The sequence below is a fragment of the Mugil cephalus genome, chromosome 1, assembly GCF_022458985.1.
Source record: "Mugil cephalus isolate CIBA_MC_2020 chromosome 1, CIBA_Mcephalus_1.1, whole genome shotgun sequence".
Taxonomy (NCBI): domain Eukaryota; kingdom Metazoa; phylum Chordata; class Actinopteri; order Mugiliformes; family Mugilidae; genus Mugil; species Mugil cephalus.
In genome coordinates, this window is record NC_061770.1 from 8277362 (window position 1) to 8299893 (window position 22532).

Genomic DNA, 22532 nt, shown 5'->3' on the forward strand with positions numbered 1-22532 from the left:
TTAGATCTAAGTTCAACATCTTACCCCTCACTCTCATTGTGTTTTAATATTAGTTTATTCAGGAAAATTAGCCAATATCACACATCTGTGAGTTGCAAAACTAAGTGCAGCTCCAGGATTACTAGTAAATTTCCAGGTGAAATTAGAGTCCATCTGTTTAGAAATGTTTCCAGTCAATGTAATGAGATTCAGGTATCATCCAGGTCAGAGCCTTATCCTGTTCGTAAAACATGGGGGTGATAATGTCCTCGTTTGCCCCTGTTTTCTTTTCATCTGGGGCAGGACTGCTTGACATAATTGATGGACCAATTAATTATGACTAGGAAAATTCTATGTAACTAAATTATACTATTATATTAACCCACCACCCACCCTCATCATACCTGACAGCAAACATGTCACGGTTTGTAAATTCACACTTTACCTCCTCCCACTTTAGAGGCTGAGATTAGACAGGAGAGCACTTACATAGACATGTGCTGTGAAACAAAGCAAATGTGACCTCATTTAAAGGCACATGCATTGTGGTTAATACAGCGTACCAAGGAAACTGCCTAGTAGTGATAAAGACTCTTTGTTTTGTGTTTAGGTAACACCCATTTAGCCATGTTTGCAGTATCTCAAAATATGTTTTGGGCCAATGTGACAGATGAAAACGGCAACATAATTTCATTTATATTATGCCGCGAAGTAAACAGCTGCTAACGGCTAGCTGATTCATATTCTTGTCAGCCATATCATGCTTCCCCTAGCAGACTTGGCAGGACATTAACTTCCAGTTCAAATTCATCTCTCCAGCTCTTCATGAGTTCATCCAGTAGAGAACAGTGGCTGTGCTGTGGAGCCTGCAGGAAGGTCAACACCACTGGTTTGGTTCCAGGCTGGGTAATGGGCTGCTCTTTTAACATGTTTAACATCAGTACTGCGTTTGTTTTGGGGTTTGTTTTTTCTTTTTTTTTAGGTCATGTGAGCTTTTTTTCTTCACAATCACAAAACCAATTATAATTTAATTTTGTTGTTTTTCTTCTGAACATCTTTCTTTTTATTTTAATAAAGTGCATTGAAGCACAGGGGCTGCAGAAATGTAGTTAAGAAGTTCAGCTCTAAAAGTATTCCCCCTTTTTGTAAATTTGAAATTTTTCTAATGAGATGCACATCATTGCCATTTAAATCGGTGTGAATTAGTTGTTTATGTAACTGATGAGGTTTCTTAAGTTTATTTTTTTTATCGACATTTGTAAGTCAGAAGCTTTGATACAAAATCAATGAGAAACATTTCTAAAAATGCTTCATTCACCAGCCAATGAACCACATAAACTGTCTGCACCAACTCCTCCTGGAAAGAAAATAACCAGTAGAATATCATTGACTGTTTCTCTGAACTGTTTACTTGTCTTTATTGTTATGAAGGCTTCTGCTTTCAGTCATCACCTTGCTAATTATTGTTTACATGATAAATCTTTCGAGCTGACAAAATCCACTTAAGAAGTACCATTACCAAGAAGTGCACGTTGTCAAACAACAAGACAAAGTGTGGTAACCTGCCATGATGTGTCAAAGTTGTTGTGTTAAAGGAAGTCACTGTATATTTCTGCAGATGGCAGTGAAACGGCACACTTTGACTCACGTCTTCAGTTTGGTTGGATCGTTTCTACTGTATTTGAGGCAAGAAGCAGAGGAAAGTGTTGGAATTGTAGCCTGGAGACTAAATGGGACTTATATCTTTTCCAAGATTCAAGCAAATTTTCTGCTAAATTTTGTGGGAACAACAAATGAATCACTTACCAATAATTGTCAGAAAACATCAACAGGCCATCAGTTACAGATACACCAATAAGCCACAACATTATGACCACTGACAGGAGAAGGTAATAACATTGAGCATCTTGTGACAATCAAGTGATCTGCTGGGAAATGTTTGGACCTGGTATTCATGTGGATGTTACTGAGACATGTAGCACCCACCTAGACAAGACATGGCATTGACACTCCTTGATGGCAGCACAACTGTTTTGGAGACCTACACAATATTAAGAAGGTGGTCATAATGTTACGCCTGATCAGTTTACAGGCACTGTGTGATTTGCCATACAACAAAATAAAACCAAAATTGCCCTTAAAACATGATTATTGATCTGTTTTCACACTTGGGGCTGAATTAGTTCCTGCAGGAGAGCGACTGTGTCACCTTCCTGTCATATCTGTGTAACATTTATTCATCATAAAACTCTATCTCTGGGTAATTTATCCATATTGACCCAGTCTTAAATGTAGTCTTGAGGATGTTTTTTTAGCAGGAACATAAAGGCTTTTAAAGCAAATCAGGTTAAGTGTGTCCTTGACGTGATCCACGTGGTATTCAGGGAGCGCGTTACATTCACAGTTTCACATCAGCATACTTCAATACTTCCATATTAAATTTCTATTTTCTGAAGGGAACACATATTGTCCATACTTATTTCTGTTTACCACAGAACTGCCTTAGATAAGAAAAGAATGTACACATTTAGGCAATCCTAAATGGAAATAAAGGGATTTATTGATGCCAGAAAAAAAAACAGAAAACCACAAGCTTCTTTACAAAATATCACAATTAAGTACACAATAGATAAACATATCAAACTGATTATAAAAGCGTTTTATACACAGTCTTCATACTAGCATTTTCTTCGAAGTTTACAGCAAGTTGACAGCCAGGGACCTGGATATGTTGAGAAGCAGAGACATGCAGTGAAGGGACTGACAGCACAAGACGACAGCCCTAAGATGAGGGGGACTCAAACTTGTTGACGACAATTAGCATCACAATATTTTTTCAATGATGCGCTTGCTGTCAGACTTCATGCACATATCTTGTGGCAAAAATTACAATTTCATTTTCTGTCTCTTGCTTGGCAGGTGTTTTGAATCAGATTTGAATCAGCTGATGTGTTTGCTTTCAGAGCTTCTACGGTCATTACCCCCTGCCTCTCACACGGAAAATCTAATGATAAAACCTTGTCTAACACGCGGGCTCCTCCGAAACCAACAGCAATTTCAGTGGATGGACTCGGGGATTGGTTTTGTTGTTAGTAGCTCATGTTAATCCAGAGACAAAGTCAAGGAGTAACAGAGGAGGTAGTTGGTATATGAAGAAAAACATTCTTGCTACTCAGACACTCAGAGGCTGTGCTCACCCACACAGGTGATTTCAGTTATTCTGCACAATTAAACCTCTAGTCAGGTTTAAATTGGGTGGACCTATTCTGGGAATCACATAATGTCACCAAAATGTACTTACTCATAACAATAAAGGTCTAAATGACCCTTTGGTGGAAATCTAACAGGAGAGTAATGGGGCTATTAGGCCCAGAAATGAGACCTAATCAGGTAATGTACAAAAACACCTGTTGAGATGGACCGTCTCTGTGTAAAGCCTTAAGGTAATGAGATAGCTAGCCAAGCCGATGTTTCACATTCAAGCCATGCTGAGCGACATTTACCACCATGATGCCTAACAGTAAATAAATAAAATAAAAAATTACAGCCATGCTAGCAGCTGTGAAGATGAAAAGATAAGGGATCAAGTTATTAGAGTTCATTCCTAGAGGAGCATGAATGTCGACCAATTCTCTCGGGAATCCATCCAAAACCCATTGACCACAGATGTCACTCACAAGGAAAAAATCCGAATTTCCAAAGTTGTCGGCTGGGAGGAACACATTTCTGTCCAAAATGTGATGAAATAAGTCCAAATGAGGTATTTGATGTGATTTATACTGTATTTTGGTTAATCATTCTTATTGTGTGACACTTAGCTTAGTTCACATATGGAGCTTAACTCAACCCTTATGTGACTAATCTTGAGAAACCTTTTGATTAAATATCCAAAATGTTTGACAAGAAAGACAATATGACCTCAGCCAGCTGGCTAGCTGTTGTCGGTGCTTTTTATGGAATAAATTTACGGCAAAAACAGGAAAACATTGGACACTGTGTCACGTTTGTCATCAGTGCTGTGTTGAAACGTGTAGCACATCGGAGTGTACAGGACACTCCAGTCTGAGCACATGAAAAGACCAAGTGCACTTCAAGAGACACAGACATACAATATAATGCCGGGGGTATGTTAAACAGAACTGGCCCTTGACAAAACGAATTAACATAAAGTCTGGACATTGCCTTGCGTTGAAATTAAACCTATGCAGCGGAAGCTTCCGTAACACATGCATCACAGAAAATGTTTCAGTGGTTCTTACGTTGTGCACAGAAATGGTGAGTACAAAACTTCCAAATCCATTTCAAATAAAACTACAAAACCCACTTAGTAGGTTGAAGCTGACACAAAACACTGTATTTACAACATAGTTACTATACTGAGGCAGCCACAAACACAAAACCACACATAAAACCTGTTACACAGCTATTTCCACACAATTTCCAAAGATTTCAATAAGGACTTTTTAAATAGGTGGAAACAACAAAAAGCTTAAAGAGCAAACATGCTGATAAATATTTTCTCATGCAGTAATAAACATCTTAAAAGCATTCATTAAGAAATGCTGAGTGCCCTTGCTTCATCATCTCTTACGTTAAACCTGTTGGCGGTTTGTCCGCTGACATCCTCCTGCTCTGTGACCGGCTCGTTGCTCTCGTGGGATACGTTCTTCATCACGCTGTAATACATGGGCACATTGTACTCCGCCTCCTTGTGCCGCCAGCTACACTTGCAGAGCTTCTTGAAAGCTACGCGGAACTTCTGGGACATCAGGTTGTAAATGATGGGGTTGATCGCACTGTTGGTGTAGATGCACATCCGGCAGAAGAGCAGGAACCAGGTGTTGTGGTAAGGGGGGTCGATGAAGGAGTTGACCACCACCAGGGTTCGGTAAGGCATCCAGAGCAGGGCAAAGAGGATGACCACCACCGCCAGCATCTTTGTGATCTGGTGGGGCAGAGAGTGAGACAGATGAGCAAAGAAACAAGGAACAGTAACTTAAACCAAAGTTGTGGACGAATCAAAATGTTGAATAAAGGAATTTGGGGAATTTGAATAAAGGATGTTTGGTTGGTTTGTTCCTCTGGGGATCATGACTGCTAAAAATTTCCTTGTAAATTATTAGACAATGAAATCTGCAGAGACATTTCTGATTATAAATTATAAATCCAAGTGCACACAAGATTCGTATTTTTCTTCACATTCAAAGATTAGTACAAATATCAGTACACAAAGTCTATTTTTTCTGCTACCTGTTTCCTGGCAGACACTGCACTCTTGTTGGTCTTGTTGGTGCTGTTGCTGTAACCCTGATGAACGGACCCTCCTCCTGCTCGGTCGTTGAGGTGCGACGGCAGAGGGCTCATGAACAAAATCCTCGCAATAAGCCCGTACAGCACAGTGGCCACGATGAGGGGGATGACGTAAAACAAAGTGAAGTCCAGGAAATAAATCGGCATGTAGAGGCTCCTGGAGACACGGTAGCCACAGGTGACCACCACCCCGTTGGCGTAGACAGTCTCGTCTGTGTCCACCAAAAAGAACCACATGGTGCAGTAGAGTGAGGTGAACATCCAGACTCCAGCTATGATCCTCTTGGCCCGGGAAACAGTGCATATGAACTGTGCTTTTATGGAGTGACAAATAGCGATGTATCGCTCAATGGTGAACGCGGTGATGGAGCAAGACGACACGTTAATGCCCAGGTACTGAAGGTAAGTGATACACAAGCAACCTGTGTAGCCGTATATCCAGAAAGCTACAACGTCAGAGATATTAGGCAGGCCAGCAGCCATGAGCACAATGAGGTCTGCGACGGCCAAGCTGACGAGGTAGCAGTTGGTCGGGGTCACCATGTGTTTAGTGCGCAGCACAACCAGCACCACCATGATATTCCCAGCAATCCCAACGCCACAAATGAGCATGGTCAAAAATATTGTTATGACTTGTTCTTCCAGAGGGTTCAGAGGCATTTCTGTCAGATTTACAATCTGAGTGACGTCCTGAAAGATGGTGGTGTTGTTTTCCATCCTGTACGAGTCCAGCTGCCGCAATTCAGTTAATCTTCAGAAAGCAAAATGAGAATCCTCAAGACAGAAACAAAACAAACATTAGAAATTATGAAAATTCAGGTATAGACAGAGGCAGGCTGATTATTATAATCCTAAACACCAGGGTTAAAATAAGCATCTTGTTAAAGCTTATAAGGTAAATTGAAAAAAACAAACAAACAAACGAAACGCGTTGAGTGAAACATGAAATGCTCCTGTGTTCAAGCTCAGTATTATGTTGACCCATCCATCAGCCCAAACCTCCTCTATACCGAATATAGTGGCTTCTTTTGTCACTATCCGTGCATACTGGTATCAAGGGCTTGTACACGTCCTGGCTATAAGTGCAGATGTAAGTACACCAACACATAAAAACAGCAAAATTGTCCAAAGACTTTCTTACGCTGATTTATTTAACACACTACACATTACACTCCTTGGCACGATCAAAAACTAATATGGTTTCCCCAGTGTGTGCATATTGGCGATGAACCCACCTGATTATATAGACAGCGAACCAGAGGTCTAAAGATACTGTCACCTACTGGCACAAACGTGCACAACACCCACAAGAAAGGAAAAAATTAAAAAATTTGGCTCCTGCACAGACTTTTTTTGTATTTTTAATACAATCACCATGATTCTGTTGCTACAGGAATTGCTGTGCCACAGTACATAAAAACATGAAGTTCAGTCTGAATATGGACCAACACATTATTTAATAAGTCTTGTTATAAAAAATCTATGTCCTGAAACAGTGAAAAAAAAACTATCAGACAAAAAAATGAATAATAATTTGCAACTTGATTACTTTAAAAAAATTGCAAAAGGGGAGGTTAATTTAGGGGAAATTAAAAGTAAAAGCCTACTCGATTCGATTAACCTTCAGCTAAAAGAAACGTATCATCCAAGTTTCTGAGCCGCAGTGTCACACACAAACCCCACAATTTCTATTCAGTCCATTAAATGAAGCAGAAATTAACTTAAAGAACATTTACAATTTATTTGGATCCAGGAAATAATATCATGAGAAAATAGGAAAAATAAACGCAGCTTACCATAATTTGCAAAAAGCAGCTCTCACTCTGATCTGGTCACAGCGCTCAGGTACACTCAACCAAGAGACACAGATGACTGCTCAGTCCTCCTCCAGAGTCGTTGTAGTTGTCCACATCTGCCTCTCTCCCTCTCCCTCTCTATTGTCCCAGTGCAGCCCTCCCTCTCTCCCCTTCGCACCACTCAACATTACATCCACACCGCCTTGTACGCTCACCAGTTTAAAAATCAATTACACCTCACACTCATCCAAGCCCAGAATGTCATGTCAACCGACGTGGACATGACATAAACCCTGTAATTACAGTAAGAACAGAGGTGGTAGCCTGCAATTCAACGTGTCGTTCACTACAGGGACTGGCCACTGAACTGAAATGCCACTAATTATTATTATTATTATTACTTTTTTGCTGACATTATTTGACTAACCATTGTGTGAAAAAGCAAATTTACAGCCCTGGATTCTCCTTTCTTTTTTTTTCAAAGAGTGTAGAATTAGAAAGTGTCTTTTCTCCTGAAAGAAAAAACAGGAGCAGACATCCTAAGATTAACATTCTTGCTATTCCCATGAGGCACAGTTTGGATTGCAGCTCCTGGCAGTTGGGCTGTATCGTAGATGCTGGTACTGTTAAAGTCTTGTGCTCCTAATAGCAGAAGAAATTATATTAAAACCAATCATCCACAAAATCAGACTTGAAAGCAGGTGAAAAAAATCCTTTTAACACTTTATCTGTGGAGAAGACAGTGAGGGAGAATACGAATGCATGGCAGATTCTTGCATTTTCATAGAAGAGTGTCGATGAAATGAAGAAGTCTGCAGGATGCCTATAATGAATATATAACAGGTTTGTAGAAGTGCTCTCGTTCAGGTCTGATTGAACTGCTGAATGCTGAGACGTCGTCCGTCCTATGCTGTGCCTGAACAACCATATTAGTCTGCTTATCTTTAGCAGCACACACTCATACATTTATATCTTTGTGTTTTATTTGTCGCCTCAAATGTCAGGTTGTCAAAAGTACCGAATATGTCAGACTATTTATTTATTTTTTTTAAATAACAACATAAATCATATGTAGAATATTTTCTATTTAATGGGATGGGAAGCCGCAGCCATAAAAATTTTAACTTGTCTTGTATTCCAGTGAATTTCCAGCAAGAACAAACCCAGAGGTGGTTTCAGAGCTGTCACACACACACAGCATGTAACACATGTGAAAATTCATTGCAATAGACAGCATATGAATAATTTACAGTTCAACAACAGTGCATTGTCTTTACACTGGTTGCCGAATTTTGACTCATGAAGTGGATAAAAAGTTATGTGTAAAAATAGATGATAACGAACAGTTCTTTTATTATTCTGGGATGAAGTCTTAAAATAAACCCCCATCAGCCTCAAGGGAATTATAAGCAGGAGCCTACTGATATGCAAAGGACACGATGAAGTGAGGGCACGCTGATTAAAATAGGTTGGAGAATGATTGGATGTGTGAAAGAAACAGATTTATTTAATCTATTGAAGTCAATCTAGGCCATTATAATATTCCAAAAACTGTAGGATCAAATCTAGTGCTATTTAGTGCTTTGTTTGTATTTATCCACAGCACCATAGTGGCACCTAGTGGAGCTGTGATGTAATCAAGACAAAAAGGAAACAACCACTCTGCATACTGTACAGAAAAATACTGTACACATTTAGACATCTGTGAACTTTTGTATGAAAAACAAGAGCGTTAGCAGTCCTGTGGTTCAGCGAGCTCAGCAAATGTGTTATTGCATTTAAAAACCACAAGTTAGCACCTACAAGGAAAGCAGCAAGTGGTCTTATATCTGCAGAAGCAAACGCGCCGTTGGTGTTGAGTCATACACAGGATGTTTGATTAATAACGTAAAAAACAACTAGGAGGAGGTACTTTGAGACAGAGGAGCTAAAGTCAGCACAGTAGAAGACAAAGAATGTTTACGTTGGCCACCGTCTTAATTTACATTTTCTGAGTAGCATTAAACACAAAGAACAAAAGTGAATGAGAACATCACTGGGTTTGCAGGTATCTTAATATTTTGTGTCTTTATATTTTTGTTCTAATTAAGTGCATTTTAATTTAAAGTCTGTATCTGCAGTGACTGAGTAGTTCACATTTAAAGACAAGGTAAGATAATCCGAATATCATAATAATCACAATATTAAACGCATTCATTACATTTTAACCCGATGATGACACTGAAAATAACGGGACATCATTACAGCTCATCCTTATTCATGTGATCCAAACTTCATGACAGTCCATCCAACCCTTGTAGTAACATTTCACTCCAAACCCCTAACCTCAACAGTAACGGTCCCTTTCTCTCCCGTTTTACTCTGCCTCCCTTCCATTTTCTTCATCAAGAAAGCCACTCTCCTTTCCTCCTGCTCTCTGAAAAATGATGCTGAGATTTTCCTGCGCAGCCGCCTGGCATAAACCTCGAGGAACACCAGAAAGTAGCTCATCAGCCAGAGGCATCCCAGCAGGAGTGTGACTCCCAGGTTCGGAGATGAAGTTGTCACATCACAGAGTGACGGCTCGGGGCTGAAGTTCCACTTGTAATCCCTGCGGAAGTTTGTCAGCTCCCTCGTAATGCACGACTGTGGAATAATACAAAAGGCGGGGGGGAACCACTGAACCTGAAAACAAGAGCGAATGCATGAATACCCAAAAAGAGAGATCAAGTAAAAAACTGCAGAACAGAGGATCTGGGAGTGCTGAGGTGAAACATCAGTGTGCCGTCTTACCTTATAACTGACACTTATGCTGGCAGACGTAGGTGGAAAATCCAGCACCCACGGCATAATCATCTGAACTATGTGATACACAACATGATCCAAGGCTACTATTAAAGATATAGCAATATAATATAACGTCACCACAACCAGGGATATGAAACAAGAGGCACATTCCTGGCTTCTTATTTTACAGCTTCTGAGATTTATTGTATTTTTAGTCTGTCTTCTATTACCGGCATGAGGTGTTTTTTGCAGGAGCTCTTTGGAGACGTAATCATTATCAAACTGAACTGATGTCAGGTAAGATTTTAGGTAGCGCGCAGATTCAAGAACCAGTAATGCAACCAAAATGGCTGCAAGAATCCGGTTTGAGAGAAGTTTATATTCTTTCAGCAGGTTCGCAGCGTGTGAGAAGTTGCCTTCAATCTGTCCGATTAGATGAATAAACCTGCACTTGACCTCTGACACATCAACACGTGTGAAATGATCTAAAGTCCGTAAGTTGGTGACAATGCTCAAATCCTCTCTCTTCACTTTGATGACTTCCTGGACAAGCTCTTGCTTAACTGTGTTCAAGGGTTCTGTTGAGTTTAGCAGCGTCTTCGTAAAACCCTCGGCGGTGCACTTCAGAATGCGTGCCACCGCCCCCACGTTCACTGTGATGTTAGGGATGACGTTCAGCATCAGAATCATCACAGACGCTGAGATGAGGAGTTTGCGTCCCTGCTCGGTGCAGACTGTGGGCAGAATCATTGTCAGCACGCAGCGCAGGGGGTGGCACAGGAAGGAGGCCAGAAACATGGAGACACTGTAAATGCAGGTCACCTGAACGGACGCTTCGTGGTCGTATCTCAGAGTGTTAGACAGCCAGTGGTGAAGCAGGCCGCCAGTAACGACGGAAAGTGTGAAACAGAGGGGGAGCAGAGTGAGCACGTCTCTGCCCGCAAGAGTCGGTGCAGAGTAAACATCCCATAGATAAAGCAGGAGAGGTTTTATGGCCTGTCTCCAAGATCTTGTCCTGTTCATGAGGAGAAAATATGCAACATGTTAAGATCATTCCAGAAGTGCTCCTATTCCTTTTATTATTATTTCATTATTATTTACAAAGATTGATGCACTTCACACCACTCTTGACTGGAACGTGGCTAAAGTAATCACATCCTGTCCCCTCTTTCATACTGAACTTAATTTTCACATCTAAATCCCAGCAAGAAAGCAAATATGGAAATGTTTCAAAATGTGAGGCAACAGAAAAACTGAGAGGCTTTTATTCCATCAACATCGTTACATCCTTTTATTACATACTTATAATAAACACCGCATGTAATGGGTAGCAGTTAGTTGTCATCAGTCCAGAGTTTAAAAAACAGCAGCGCCTTTAAACGTGAATAAATGGCAGCTATTACATCTGGTTTAATCCATACTCAAAATATTGCTAAACTTATTTAAAATTTATTTAAATATTGCTTAACTAAAATAACAAGTTGTGGCTTTAGGGGGAGTGATGATGTTGTACTGGAGCTATTTTTGGAAAGTTTCTGTAACAAAGAAGACGCTCTACGCTCTTGTTCAGATATTGCTCACTCTTTTTCCTTTGTAAAAGAACAAAGGTGTAGTCCAAAGTGCCAAAAGTAAGGTAGAAATCACACTTTCAAAAGTAAAAATTGTTATATAAAATTAACATAAGGCTTTAGATGGTATAGAATGACGAAGTGTCAGGAAGTCCTTAGACCACCAATAATAATAATAATAATTATAAAAAATGACATAAAAAATAAAAAAGATAATATTTCTTACCTGAATGAGAAAAAAACATTTTCTGTCATCGACTTCATTCTCTCTAAGAAATCATGGGTTTGTGAAAAAGTCTTGGGAAGGGCTGATGGACTGTGAAGGTAAAAAGGGGAACTGTGGGACAGTCACCGTCATGATGGTTTTTATGGCTCGCGACAAGTTCCCACGTGAGAAATGAAAAAGCAGCTCTTCTCCATGTATGGGGAGTCATGGCATAGTCACAGACTCAACGTGGCATAGGTCACACTAACCAAAGTGTAATTTCAAAATGATTAGGATTGTCTATGACATGTCTGTTTTTAGCATTTCACACCTCTAAATCTTTTTAAATATTGTTGAAGTAAACACGTCTTTTCGCCAAATGTATTCTTTAATCTTTAACTTATTGTTTTATGAGGACAGAATTGAATAAAATAAGTAAATAAATAAATGAATAAATATGTCTTGGTAAATGTTTATCGCGTCACCTGGAGTTTTGTTTCCAGCTTTCCGTTGCTACAGCAACCCTACTAGCAGCATACAGTTACAGATTAACTGAGAGTTGGCCTTGATGACAGCCAATGTTTATTTACTCTGACAACACCACCATATACATTATATACAAGTATTCAAAGCCTTTGCTCAATACTTTTTTGATTCACCTTTGGCAGCAATTACAATTTTATTTTTAAAACAAATTGAAACACTCAAATTAAAAATATACTCAAATACGTTCTGCTGTCCATCTATTCATGGGAACTGTATGTATCTGTTACATTGCTCCAGTGACAGTCAAAATGATCTCAAGACGCTTGACAGACCCTCGTGCCTGAAACCCCCACAGGAAGCCACAATGTAACAGTGACAAGGGAAAAAGAAATCAACAGGAAGAAACAACGAACAGTTCATGAGGGTGGTGACCCAAATGCTGGAGGCTGGCCTAGTAGAAAGACAGAAAACAAGAGAGAAAAGAGAAGTTGATGAGAAGAGAGAATCATAAACAAGCAGGTAAATTCATATTAGAATACGTACATTATACACTTTAGTACTTGATAGAGGTTCATGATACATGATTCAAGACTGATAAAATGGAAAGAGTCAACAATTACTTTATAGTAAGTTTAGCTGTTAGCAGTTAGTTTTTTTTATATTACAGATCAAAATTGTGGGCGACACAGTGGCTCAGTGGTTAGTGCTGCTGCCTCTCTGGAAAAGGCCCAGGTTCAAATCCAGCTTGGGCCTTTCTGGATGGAGTTTGCATGTTCTCCCTGTATTCATGTGGGTTCTCTCCAGGTACTTCGGCTTCCTCCCACCTCCAAAGACATTTTCGTTTATCATTTCTGATAAATTGCATGTAAGTGTGAATGGTTGTATGTCTAGGTTGGTGACTTGTCCAGGGTGTTCCCCGCCTCTCGCCCAATGCCAGCTGGGATAGGCTCCAGGAACCCCCACAGGATTAAGCGGTACGGGAGATGAGATGAGGTCAGAGTTGCATATAGCATGTATATAACATAGATCACAATATATGAAAAAAATGCAAAAGAGGAGAAATGCTATGTGCAAAATAGTGCATGGGCCTATATATGATACAGTTCCTTTGAATTCCAGACTTCAACAGAACCAGATTAATTTAACGGCTGCACATCTTTCCGTTTTCGCAAAGACACATTTAACACACACATTTAACACATTTAAGATGAAGTTTTGTAACCTCTTTCGCTTTCAGTGTGTTTAACTAATTTCTTAGCACCGCAGCTTCAAGCTCAAATGAAACACTGACACTTTTGTGGCAATAGTGAGAAAGTGTGGTTTAGTATAGATTCATGGTTTCAGTTTATTGTCAATACAAAATACAAACAATCAGTTTCACGTGATTAACAAATAAATATGAAAATAATTTTAATCTGGCTGATTCTGAAAAAGCCCAGACCAGCACAAATCAGCTTTCACTCAAATCTGTGTCAGCAAAGGTCGTTTCCCCACAAGTACATCTTGTTTTGCTCTATTTTGGTTGAGCATTTTATAGTTGCATATAAACACTGCGGACTGTTTACAGCGACCAGGCTTACACTTAGTAACCACCACAGCCCTGCATGAGTTAGCCATTGCTGTCAGGCCAATGCAAGCTTGGACAGTTTACGACGCCTAGCAAACACTGTAGGGAATTTACAACCATACACTCTCTTTGCATTTGCCGGAGCTTAAATGTGTTAACATGTGTTCACCTGCAGCAGTATAGCTGATTATCAGAAGGAATCAATATTACAGTTTGTTATTAAAGATTATTCAGTTGTTGCCAATACTCTGATAAGAATGGCAAATACACAACAACGTGCAGCTAAATCATCATAATACAAATTAATTAAATAGTTTGTAGCAGCAGTACGAAGATCACAACATGTAACAAAATGTACATTCATTAGTCATGATTTACACAATAATGTTCAAGACTCAAAATATTGTTCACGAGTCATGGCTTTAGCGATGTGCCATATAATACTAACGTGATTTCTTAGCTATTTCAACTAATCTTCAAGAGACTTATTCACAAACGTATTTATCATTCTTCCAGTAGAGGTCAGCCTAGCAGAAACAATACAAACACCAGAGACTCTGACCACAGCCTTATAAGGAACTTCACAGAGCTCAAAGCCGCTGCTGTTGCTGAGTTGAAATGCTGGTCCAGTTTTGAAAAGGCAAATAGCAAAACATTTCCAGCGTTCACAGTATGAGATCTTGACTTTGAGTTTTCCGGCATTAGGTGAAAAAGTAGATATCTACATAGAGACATTTGTCCCTGTTCAATGTTAAAATTTTTATACAGTGTCATACGTACTTAGTTCATAGTAACATTGAGCGTGTGGTCAGACCGTGACATTGTGCGACTGGACTGATAAGTGAACGCCAGTAAGAGCAGTCTGATTGATTGGATGAGCCCATTCTGGGTAAGCGTTCAAGTTAAACATGGCGACGCCCCAAGTGTTCATGGCCAGAGAGACTGAGAGGACACCCAGGATGTTCATGACGATGCCAGTTTTCACCTGAAACAAGAGGGACAGATGTTAACTGGTTATACATTAATGTGTTTTGGAGCCAAGAGTCTGTTTAAAGATCTTACCATGTCTTTGACCATGAGATGTCCTGACGTGAAGGCGATGGAGTTGGGCGGCGTGGAGACTGGCAGCATGAAGGCATATGAGCATCCTACTGTGGCAGGTATCATGAAGTACAGAGGATTCACTGAGACACGAAGAGCCTGCAGAGACACACGCAACACCCAGGTCATTTGACATCTCAACACGCATGGCCTCTGTTGCAGTCTTACGGTCAACCTTTTACTTTATAGTGTAGGCGAGAGATAAAACATCTGAGCAGCACCAACGTTGTTCAGCAGCAAATTTTCCCCCCAAAATTGATTAACACATGCATCCAACATATTTCAGCAAAGGGATAAAGGATAGCTTAGTATTAAATGCAAAATGATAATAATAATGTATATTTATAAACAGCAATAGGCTGAGTTTAACATAGAACACATATAATAGGTCACTACTTAATCTCTCCATCAGTTTGGGGTCCTTGGCTTCTATCTCTCTATCTTAGGCAATATTATATGAGCCAAGGTTTTTTTTGTGGTTTACTATTTTTGTTATTTACATTTTAACCTTTATTACATTTTTCGAAGGGTAGGACCAGCATGCTAGCATTCTCACAGTAACAGCGCTAACATGCTGATGTTAACTGGACATAACATACGAACAGTTTACGGAGGACAAAACAAAGCACAGCTGAGTCTGATGGGAAACTAATGAGTTTCCTGATCTTAAGATGAATGATGGCATAAGATGATCACCACACTTTTCAATTATTCATCCTGAGAGGGGGATTTGCTCCAGAACAATCAGTCCAATAGTTGTTGGGGTTTTTTTTTACTCAGAAACCTATTATAGCTGTGACAGGAAAAAAAAAGAAAGGACCGCTGATATCAAGTGATGACATTGGTAAGAATAAATCTGAAGCATTGCTAATAATGACAGCTTGGGAAAACAAAAACAGACATATAGTATGTGCATGTCTCCGTACACCAGAGATTAATAATCAACATTCACTAAACCTCCTATACATCATGTAAACTATTCTCCAAGTGGGTATTTTGGGACATAGGAAACATTTCAAAGTACAAAAGGCACCGACAATGATTGCCAAAAACAGCAGTTAATGTCAAACAGGCTGCAAACATGAGGACATTTGTGGCAATGTTGTAACATGACAACTAAGTCCCCTAAGATCAGCAATAACCTTGTCACTGTCCAGTTTATGAGTTTCACTGCTTCATCCGGTAACACAGTGGCCAGGTTTGATTGTTTCTATGACAACATGATTACACTGTTAATTGATGGGATAAGCATTGACACTTAAATTATGCACATTAATTAGTCTAAGTTTGTGATATCGACCTCCCTTTAATTTAGTTGTGTACCTTTATACAATTCAGGTGCGGTAATTTAGTAACAAGCACGCAGCTTAGCTGAGTAAATGTACGTCTACCGGCTGAAGACTGATCTTACCAGTTCAGCAATCACAGGCAAAAATATGATAATCGTGGCAGTGTTGCTGGCAAACTCAGTGAAGCAGGCCAGGAAAGCTGTGATCAACATCACAGCTGCAGCAGGTGGGACCTCGGCCAACGGCTGTAGGTGGCCTCCGATCCAGACAGCAAGTCCAGACTCCTGTCAAATTCCACAAGATCGAGGTTAAGGGGCAAAGATCAAAACACAACATAATAAACCAGAGAAGAGAACAGAACCAAACAAAGCACAGCAGCACTGAGACATTTTTTATTGGACAGCTCTCGCAACTTACAGTCACAAATGGAGGGAAACAAGGAGACTAAATCACAAATGAATTTCTTGTTTTTTTGTATAACATACTTTATAAAATATAACCAGCAGAAGGTGGTTAGCTTAGTTTACACCATTCGAACAGTGTGATTTAATTACGTTCATCGTTTAATGACAAAGGTGATGAATTTTATATATATACACTTTTCACTTGTGCCACATCTTTACCTCACAAGCTTTAGCCATAGCGAAGCCGCCTCCAAGCAGAAGGATGATGTTCCAGGGAACAGACTCCTGGGCTTTTTTCCAGGACAGCAGAGGGACATAAGGAGTGTTTGAACCTGAGGAAAAATGCCCCAAAAACAACTAAGAATTCAGAAAATCTGAACATTTAATTCAATAATATTAAATATATATATATATATACTTCAGACCTTTGATATGATAAACCTGAGTCAGTGACGTTAGAAAATGTTTTTGATTTGTGTGCAATGTTTTCTTTTAAAATGATTGCTCATATGCTCCTCATTAGCATAAACGATATATGATTTACTTTACATTTGCAATTTATCTATATCGGCAGCCCCCTCAAAGCATTCACCACAACAACAGAGACACTATAACTGGGCTTTGGTCTTTTACTATGACTGAAATCCACATTTTAAATTCAAAAAGCTGAGACATTATGCTTTTATGCTTCAGTCCTTTCATATTTCAGCGAGCTGACAATGAAGTCAGATTCTGTTCTCTTCTGTTCTAAAAGTCTGACCCACATAGAGAGGAACAAATCAACCCCATGATATGTTTTCTTTTTTTTCTTCTTCTTTTGCTGGCGTCCAGTGGTTTATTTGACCAGCTGAACATTATAATAATACACAATCCCATGCACACATGCCTCATGTCTTCAGTACATACAAAACACGTGCTTGAAGTTTGTTGCCAAGCTCACGCTCACAGAGGATTTTCTGGAGTCCTACTATGGCCAGAACCCAAACTACTGCTTGTCAAACCATTTAAATTTTAAACTAAGTCTTTACACTAACTTGTGATATCTCAATGACACGTTAAACAGATCCTTGTCGCCACAACATGAATAATGCAAAATACAAGTCTACACTCACATAAACAAAAACCCCAAAGTGTGACAAACATAGCTTTGGGAGATTACTCTAATCTCAGAAACAGAGAAACTACAGTCTCACTTCTAGACGGGAAATTTACTCAGACTCTCTAATCTACATTATTAACATTCCTCTGAGTGCTTTCTGTATTTTGCAATAACTGTTCTAGAGACAAAGAGTTCATGAATCTTTAAGAAACATCTGGGCATGGATATCAACTTGAAGTAACACCACTTGTTTTAAATTTAGTGTTGCTCAAACTTGCTGAAATTAGATAAACGATACGTAGTCACTGACCTTTAGGGTCGAGCCACCATCTAAGAGAAGGTTTCTGAGAAGGGAAGAAGAACAATATGGACACAATGATGACACCAGTGACCGCGTCTGAGACGTACCTGCAGGGACAACAAGACCAGGAGAGGATTAACAACGTTTACATGTCATTACTGAGGTGTTAAATGTATTGTAAGAAAGAAGCGAGCCTTACTTACCCCTTCTTAAAAAGCACAGACCAGCCAGTGACAAATTTGGGATCTCTCGTGAAGAGGAGAATGGCAAACAACACAAAAAAGAAAGAGATGGATCCCTCTGCAAAACTGAAATGAAGCACGCAGAGCAGAAGTGAATAAAAAGCTCTGTCACAGAAATACACTCATTCAGTGTCTATTGCATGACATTTGAAGACATACACGAGTCCTCACTTTATAGGCCCTAGTTTTCTGTAATCTTCCTCTATTAGAGCTTGGGCTTTGGCCTCAGCCTTGGCTCTTCGGTCATGTTTCCTAAGACACAATCTGAGTAAAACAAAAAGGGTTTGGAAAGTGTGTTAACAGGAAATGGTCATTTACTCAGGCTTTAAACTAAACTAAATCAAATGAAATATTAATTTAGCATAGACGCAAACACCTCATCACCTTGTGTTCAATACCCCGTAGAAAAATGAAATCCATAGCCATCCCAAAACCAGGAACATAAGCATGAGCGGGAAAGCAAATGCAAACCAAGAGCCAAAGTTGACGAGATCGCAGTCTGGAAAGTAGCTGTGAAGGACAAAAAGTTTGCTGTCAGAGACAGGTTTTCTTTCCTGCAGAAGGATTAGATCCCTGACCGCAAAATAAAAACTTACCTTTTCAACTGTCCAATCAGGATGAGGTTGGGCGCCGTTCCTGTCAACGTGGCGGTTCCTCCGATACTGGCTGAATAGGGAATGCAGATCAAGAATCCTTTCCACACTCTCAGCTCATACTCTGATTCTGACCGGATCTCCTCATCTGTCCGCAGGTCAGTCTGCTCCACAGCATCCGGCCTTTTGAATGTTTTAAGAAAGAGTTGGTACATCTGAAAATGGATGTCACTCCCAGCTCTCCTGTCTCCTGGCTACAGCACATATTCACCAGGCAATTGTAAGAATGGTACAATAGCTGAAAGACATTACCATATCTGTGTTGTCCTTACCCATCTATTGCCAGTATTTGTTTTTCTGATGGCACTGAGGGCAGTGAATGCAGCTTTACAGGAGACTGGCCTGAAAGACATGGAGGTAGAGTTTGTGTTAGGTTCACCAGCAGCAAGGAAAGTAGTAAACTATAATCTTCTTCTAAGCATGAGTGATATTCTGAATTTCATCTCTTTCATGACGCTGCACTTTTGATACATTTAATATATGACTCAAAGTCAGTACAGCACCATCAATCAATTACTTCTTCAAGATTGACTAACTTTTTATGCAAGAACTCAGTGTTTTGGAATAACTGCACAAAGTTCACATATTAGCTTACATATTGAAGGCTCGTGAAGACAAGGTTACAACAACTGAACAACCATCTTTTTTAAAGGGGCAATAAATTGAAGAAACTTTTACGGAGTCTTTGCAAAACAAACTGTGAACGCAACATTGGGATGTTATCGCCTGATGCAGTTTAACCTTTCAGCAGATAAGGAGATGCTTGCGAGACTTGCGTTTCTGTCCACTTGAGGATGATATGTATTTACTACTAAAATCTTCTTGGGGAAATATTTAGCTCTTGAGTAGATAAATGCTCTACTTTGTTTACAAGCTTGTTGCTGATTGTCTCTGTTGTTCGGTGCCATGTAGGTGAAGTACAGCAGGTAAAAAGCAGCAACAGTAAATTTGAACAACTTTAACCCAAACAGTGGCTTGATATGTGTTAATATACTAAGCATATTGTGTTAATGTGCTGTGCAGGCAGTGTTCCAGATGGAGATGTGAGTTTCCGGGTGAATGTCAATAAAGCACAGTACCATTTATTACAGAGCTCTCACGATCCTCAGGAGACTTGCACTTCTGTTTGAGCGTCTCCAGGTCACCAAACAGGCTCTCCAGGATGGCATTTGCAATAGGGAGCATCATGGCCGTCGTGGCGGTGTTGCTGAGCCACATGGACAGGAAGGACGTGGTCAGCATCATTCCCAGTATCAGCCTGTGAAAACAATTCAATGCACAATCTCAAATCCGCCCCAAGCCCATAGAAACTCTTGGAGATATGAAGCACTGTTCACTTTAGATGTTCAGATTCTTTTACCGTACGATTTCCTAAAGCGTAGTATGGGAATTTAAGGAACCCTACATTTGTTGATGTAGTTATTTATGTGTTTTTAGAAAACAATAGAGCCCCATTCCACAGCCCTTCCAATAAAGGCGTCTTCTCACCATGCCGGTTTTACTCCGACAATACTGAGGACCTTCAGGGCGATCCTGCGATGCAGGCCCCACTCCTCAATAGATGATGCCATAACAAGGCCACTGAGGAACAGAAAGTTGGTCTCGATGAAGTACTGAGGACAGATCTTTTTGGCTGGAAGGATTCCCAGTGTTGGGAAGAGGCAGACTGGAAGCATTGCAGTGACAGCCAGAGGAAGAGCCTCTGTACACCAGAATACAGCCATCAGCAAGACCACGTAAAGACATCTTCCCTCCTAAAAGGTGAGGGACATGCGGTCGTTAATGCTTCAAAAAGAAGATTTCACAAGAAAAAAAGAAAGCAATCCCAGGCGATGCATTATGTTACTGAAATACAAAATAGCACAACTGTACGTGAAAGATACGTTGCTTTAATTTCCATCTGTATAAAATGAATAAAACACGTAATACATTTACCACTTTAAGAAATATCTTAACGTAAACATAATAAAATGATAATATTGGTGTTACCGAGTCTGCTGAAACTAATAAATTCATTGTCCAGCCTTTGAAATGTCCACAGAAGGATGATGTCCTCAAATGTTTTCAATTTACAGTAACATGTGACTTATATAGTCAGAAAATCATCTCACTTGAGAAGATGCTGTCAGGGTGTTTGGCATTTTTGCTACAATCTTTGCTAGAAAAAAATTAAAAATTGGCAAATAAGAGCTGGGACAGACAATTTGAGAATCAGTCTTGTTTGTGCTCTTGTTTTATAGCGGACATGACGTAAAAGACTGTAAAACAAAAAAAAAACAAAAAAAGAAAACTACTTTACTATGAATAGAAAACAGTGAAGCATGTGTTTACTCACCTTCTCTGGCAGAGTAAAAAGTAAAGGCAGAAACACAAGTGGAGTGAGCACGAGGACAAGCTGTTTGTGGACGCACCACAGCTTCTTGGACAGAACTGATATTTTCATTCCTGGAGTGAAGTGTTGCACCGTTAGAGGGAAATTAGCTCCGGACTGGTGGAGAGGAACCTGCGGGGCAGCACTTTGAAGCCGGTGGCCGAGTACAGAGAAGATTAACTCCACGCTTTGCTACAGGTTAACTCCTCCTGTGGCAGTGATAAGAGGGAGGACAGTCAATTTATTGTCAGGTTTCCAACCACAAGGTCTCTCCCACCTACACGAGAAGAGTGAAGCATATCCAAAAGGAAGAGGGCTGGAAATGACATATGCAAGATGACACACACACACACACATACACACACACACACACACACACACACACACACTGGCAGCCTGCTACACAAAATATCCTGGATTGACTGTGAGTGACCGACAAATTAAACAAAACACTGAGCAAGTGCATGCTGATGCGGATTCTGATGTAGCACACGTGAGTGTTTCGTTGCCAGATAACTGTGAAAAAAGTCAGCATAATAAATCGAGAGGGGCGTATATTTGTTTCCATGTTGTGGTGATACTATTATACTATAATAATATTCCTGATGAAATAAAAACGTTTGCCGGTGGGAAAACATGTCTAAATCTGATGATAAGTGTTGCAACAGTTATTCAGGGTTTATATAAACTGCAGAAGCAAAAGCAGCCTTTGCTGATGATCTCATTAATCTGATCATTTGATATTATGAACAATTGATTATTCAGTTTTAATTCGTTACTGGGCAATTTGACACAGGCAAAATAAATAGCTTCCAACCTAATTTATCAAACCATTTTAAAAGGGACCAAATAGCTTGTTGAAAACTCATACACTCCACTTTCTTTTAACATCTTGTGCAAATATTGATTGGTTGCCGGAGACAAGACTTTTCCTGTGTCAGTAAAAAGGTTGATTCGTAGCCCTGTAGCTGTTTAACATGAGCGTTAAACACTGGACCATGACCTGCTCCATGCTCCATGCTTGTACCTACTGTACTGAATAGGGACATCCATCTGTGGATTCTTGCCCGCTGACCTATTCACCCTTTATTTTGATGCTCCATGCTGCAGGGAGTTATTCGGGGGCAGAGTGTGAACATTTTTGTGCCCTTTTCCATTTCCACCCGAATTCCGCAACAGAGATGGAGAGTGCAAATGTAGCATGACTCAGGTCACTCACATTAGTGAGAAAATACTTCACATCCAAATAAACTGGAATTATCCTTTAAGCAATCTGTCAAGCATAAACTTTGGGGAAGTTAATATTTACTTTAGTTTATAGCGGTTGACCATTGTCAGTGAAGGCATCGTAGTGAAGCTCAGTGTTTGACTACAAATATGACTGGATTATTCAGT

At 39.8% G+C, this 22532-nt stretch overlaps 3 protein-coding genes across 3 annotated transcripts; all 3 read right to left on the minus strand.

Moving 5' to 3' along the window:
* Positions 1 to 2517: 2517 nt before the first annotated feature.
* Positions 2518 to 7197, minus strand: LOC125018127 (thyrotropin-releasing hormone receptor). The gene is made up of 3 exons (XM_047601805.1): positions 7086 to 7197; positions 5230 to 6063; positions 2518 to 4924 (listed from the first exon to the last, which is right to left on the minus strand). Exons 2-3 carry the CDS (start codon positions 6004 to 6006, stop codon positions 4532 to 4534), a joined length of 1170 nt encoding a protein of 389 aa, XP_047457761.1. The 5' UTR covers positions 6007 to 6063; positions 7086 to 7197; the 3' UTR covers positions 2518 to 4531.
* Positions 7198 to 8717: 1520 nt separating this feature from the next.
* Positions 8718 to 10874, minus strand: LOC125017521 (osteoclast stimulatory transmembrane protein). Its single transcript, XM_047600808.1, has 2 exons — positions 9858 to 10874; positions 8718 to 9749 (listed from the first exon to the last, which is right to left on the minus strand). Exons 1-2 carry the CDS (start codon positions 10872 to 10874, stop codon positions 9393 to 9395), a joined length of 1374 nt encoding a protein of 457 aa, XP_047456764.1. The 3' UTR covers positions 8718 to 9392.
* Positions 10875 to 13437: 2563 nt separating this feature from the next.
* On the minus strand, positions 13438 to 21765 carry slc13a3 (solute carrier family 13 member 3). Its single transcript, XM_047572823.1, has 13 exons — positions 21102 to 21765; positions 20255 to 20520; positions 19846 to 20024; positions 19039 to 19108; positions 18710 to 18889; positions 18498 to 18623; positions 18285 to 18377; positions 18075 to 18179; positions 17881 to 17978; positions 16691 to 16803; positions 16190 to 16351; positions 14740 to 14877; positions 13438 to 14662 (listed from the first exon to the last, which is right to left on the minus strand). The coding sequence occupies exons 1-13, from the start codon at positions 21207 to 21209 to the stop codon at positions 14486 to 14488; spliced, it is 1815 nt and encodes a 604-aa protein (XP_047428779.1). The 5' UTR covers positions 21210 to 21765; the 3' UTR covers positions 13438 to 14485.
* Between the last annotated feature and the right edge of the window lie 767 nt (positions 21766 to 22532).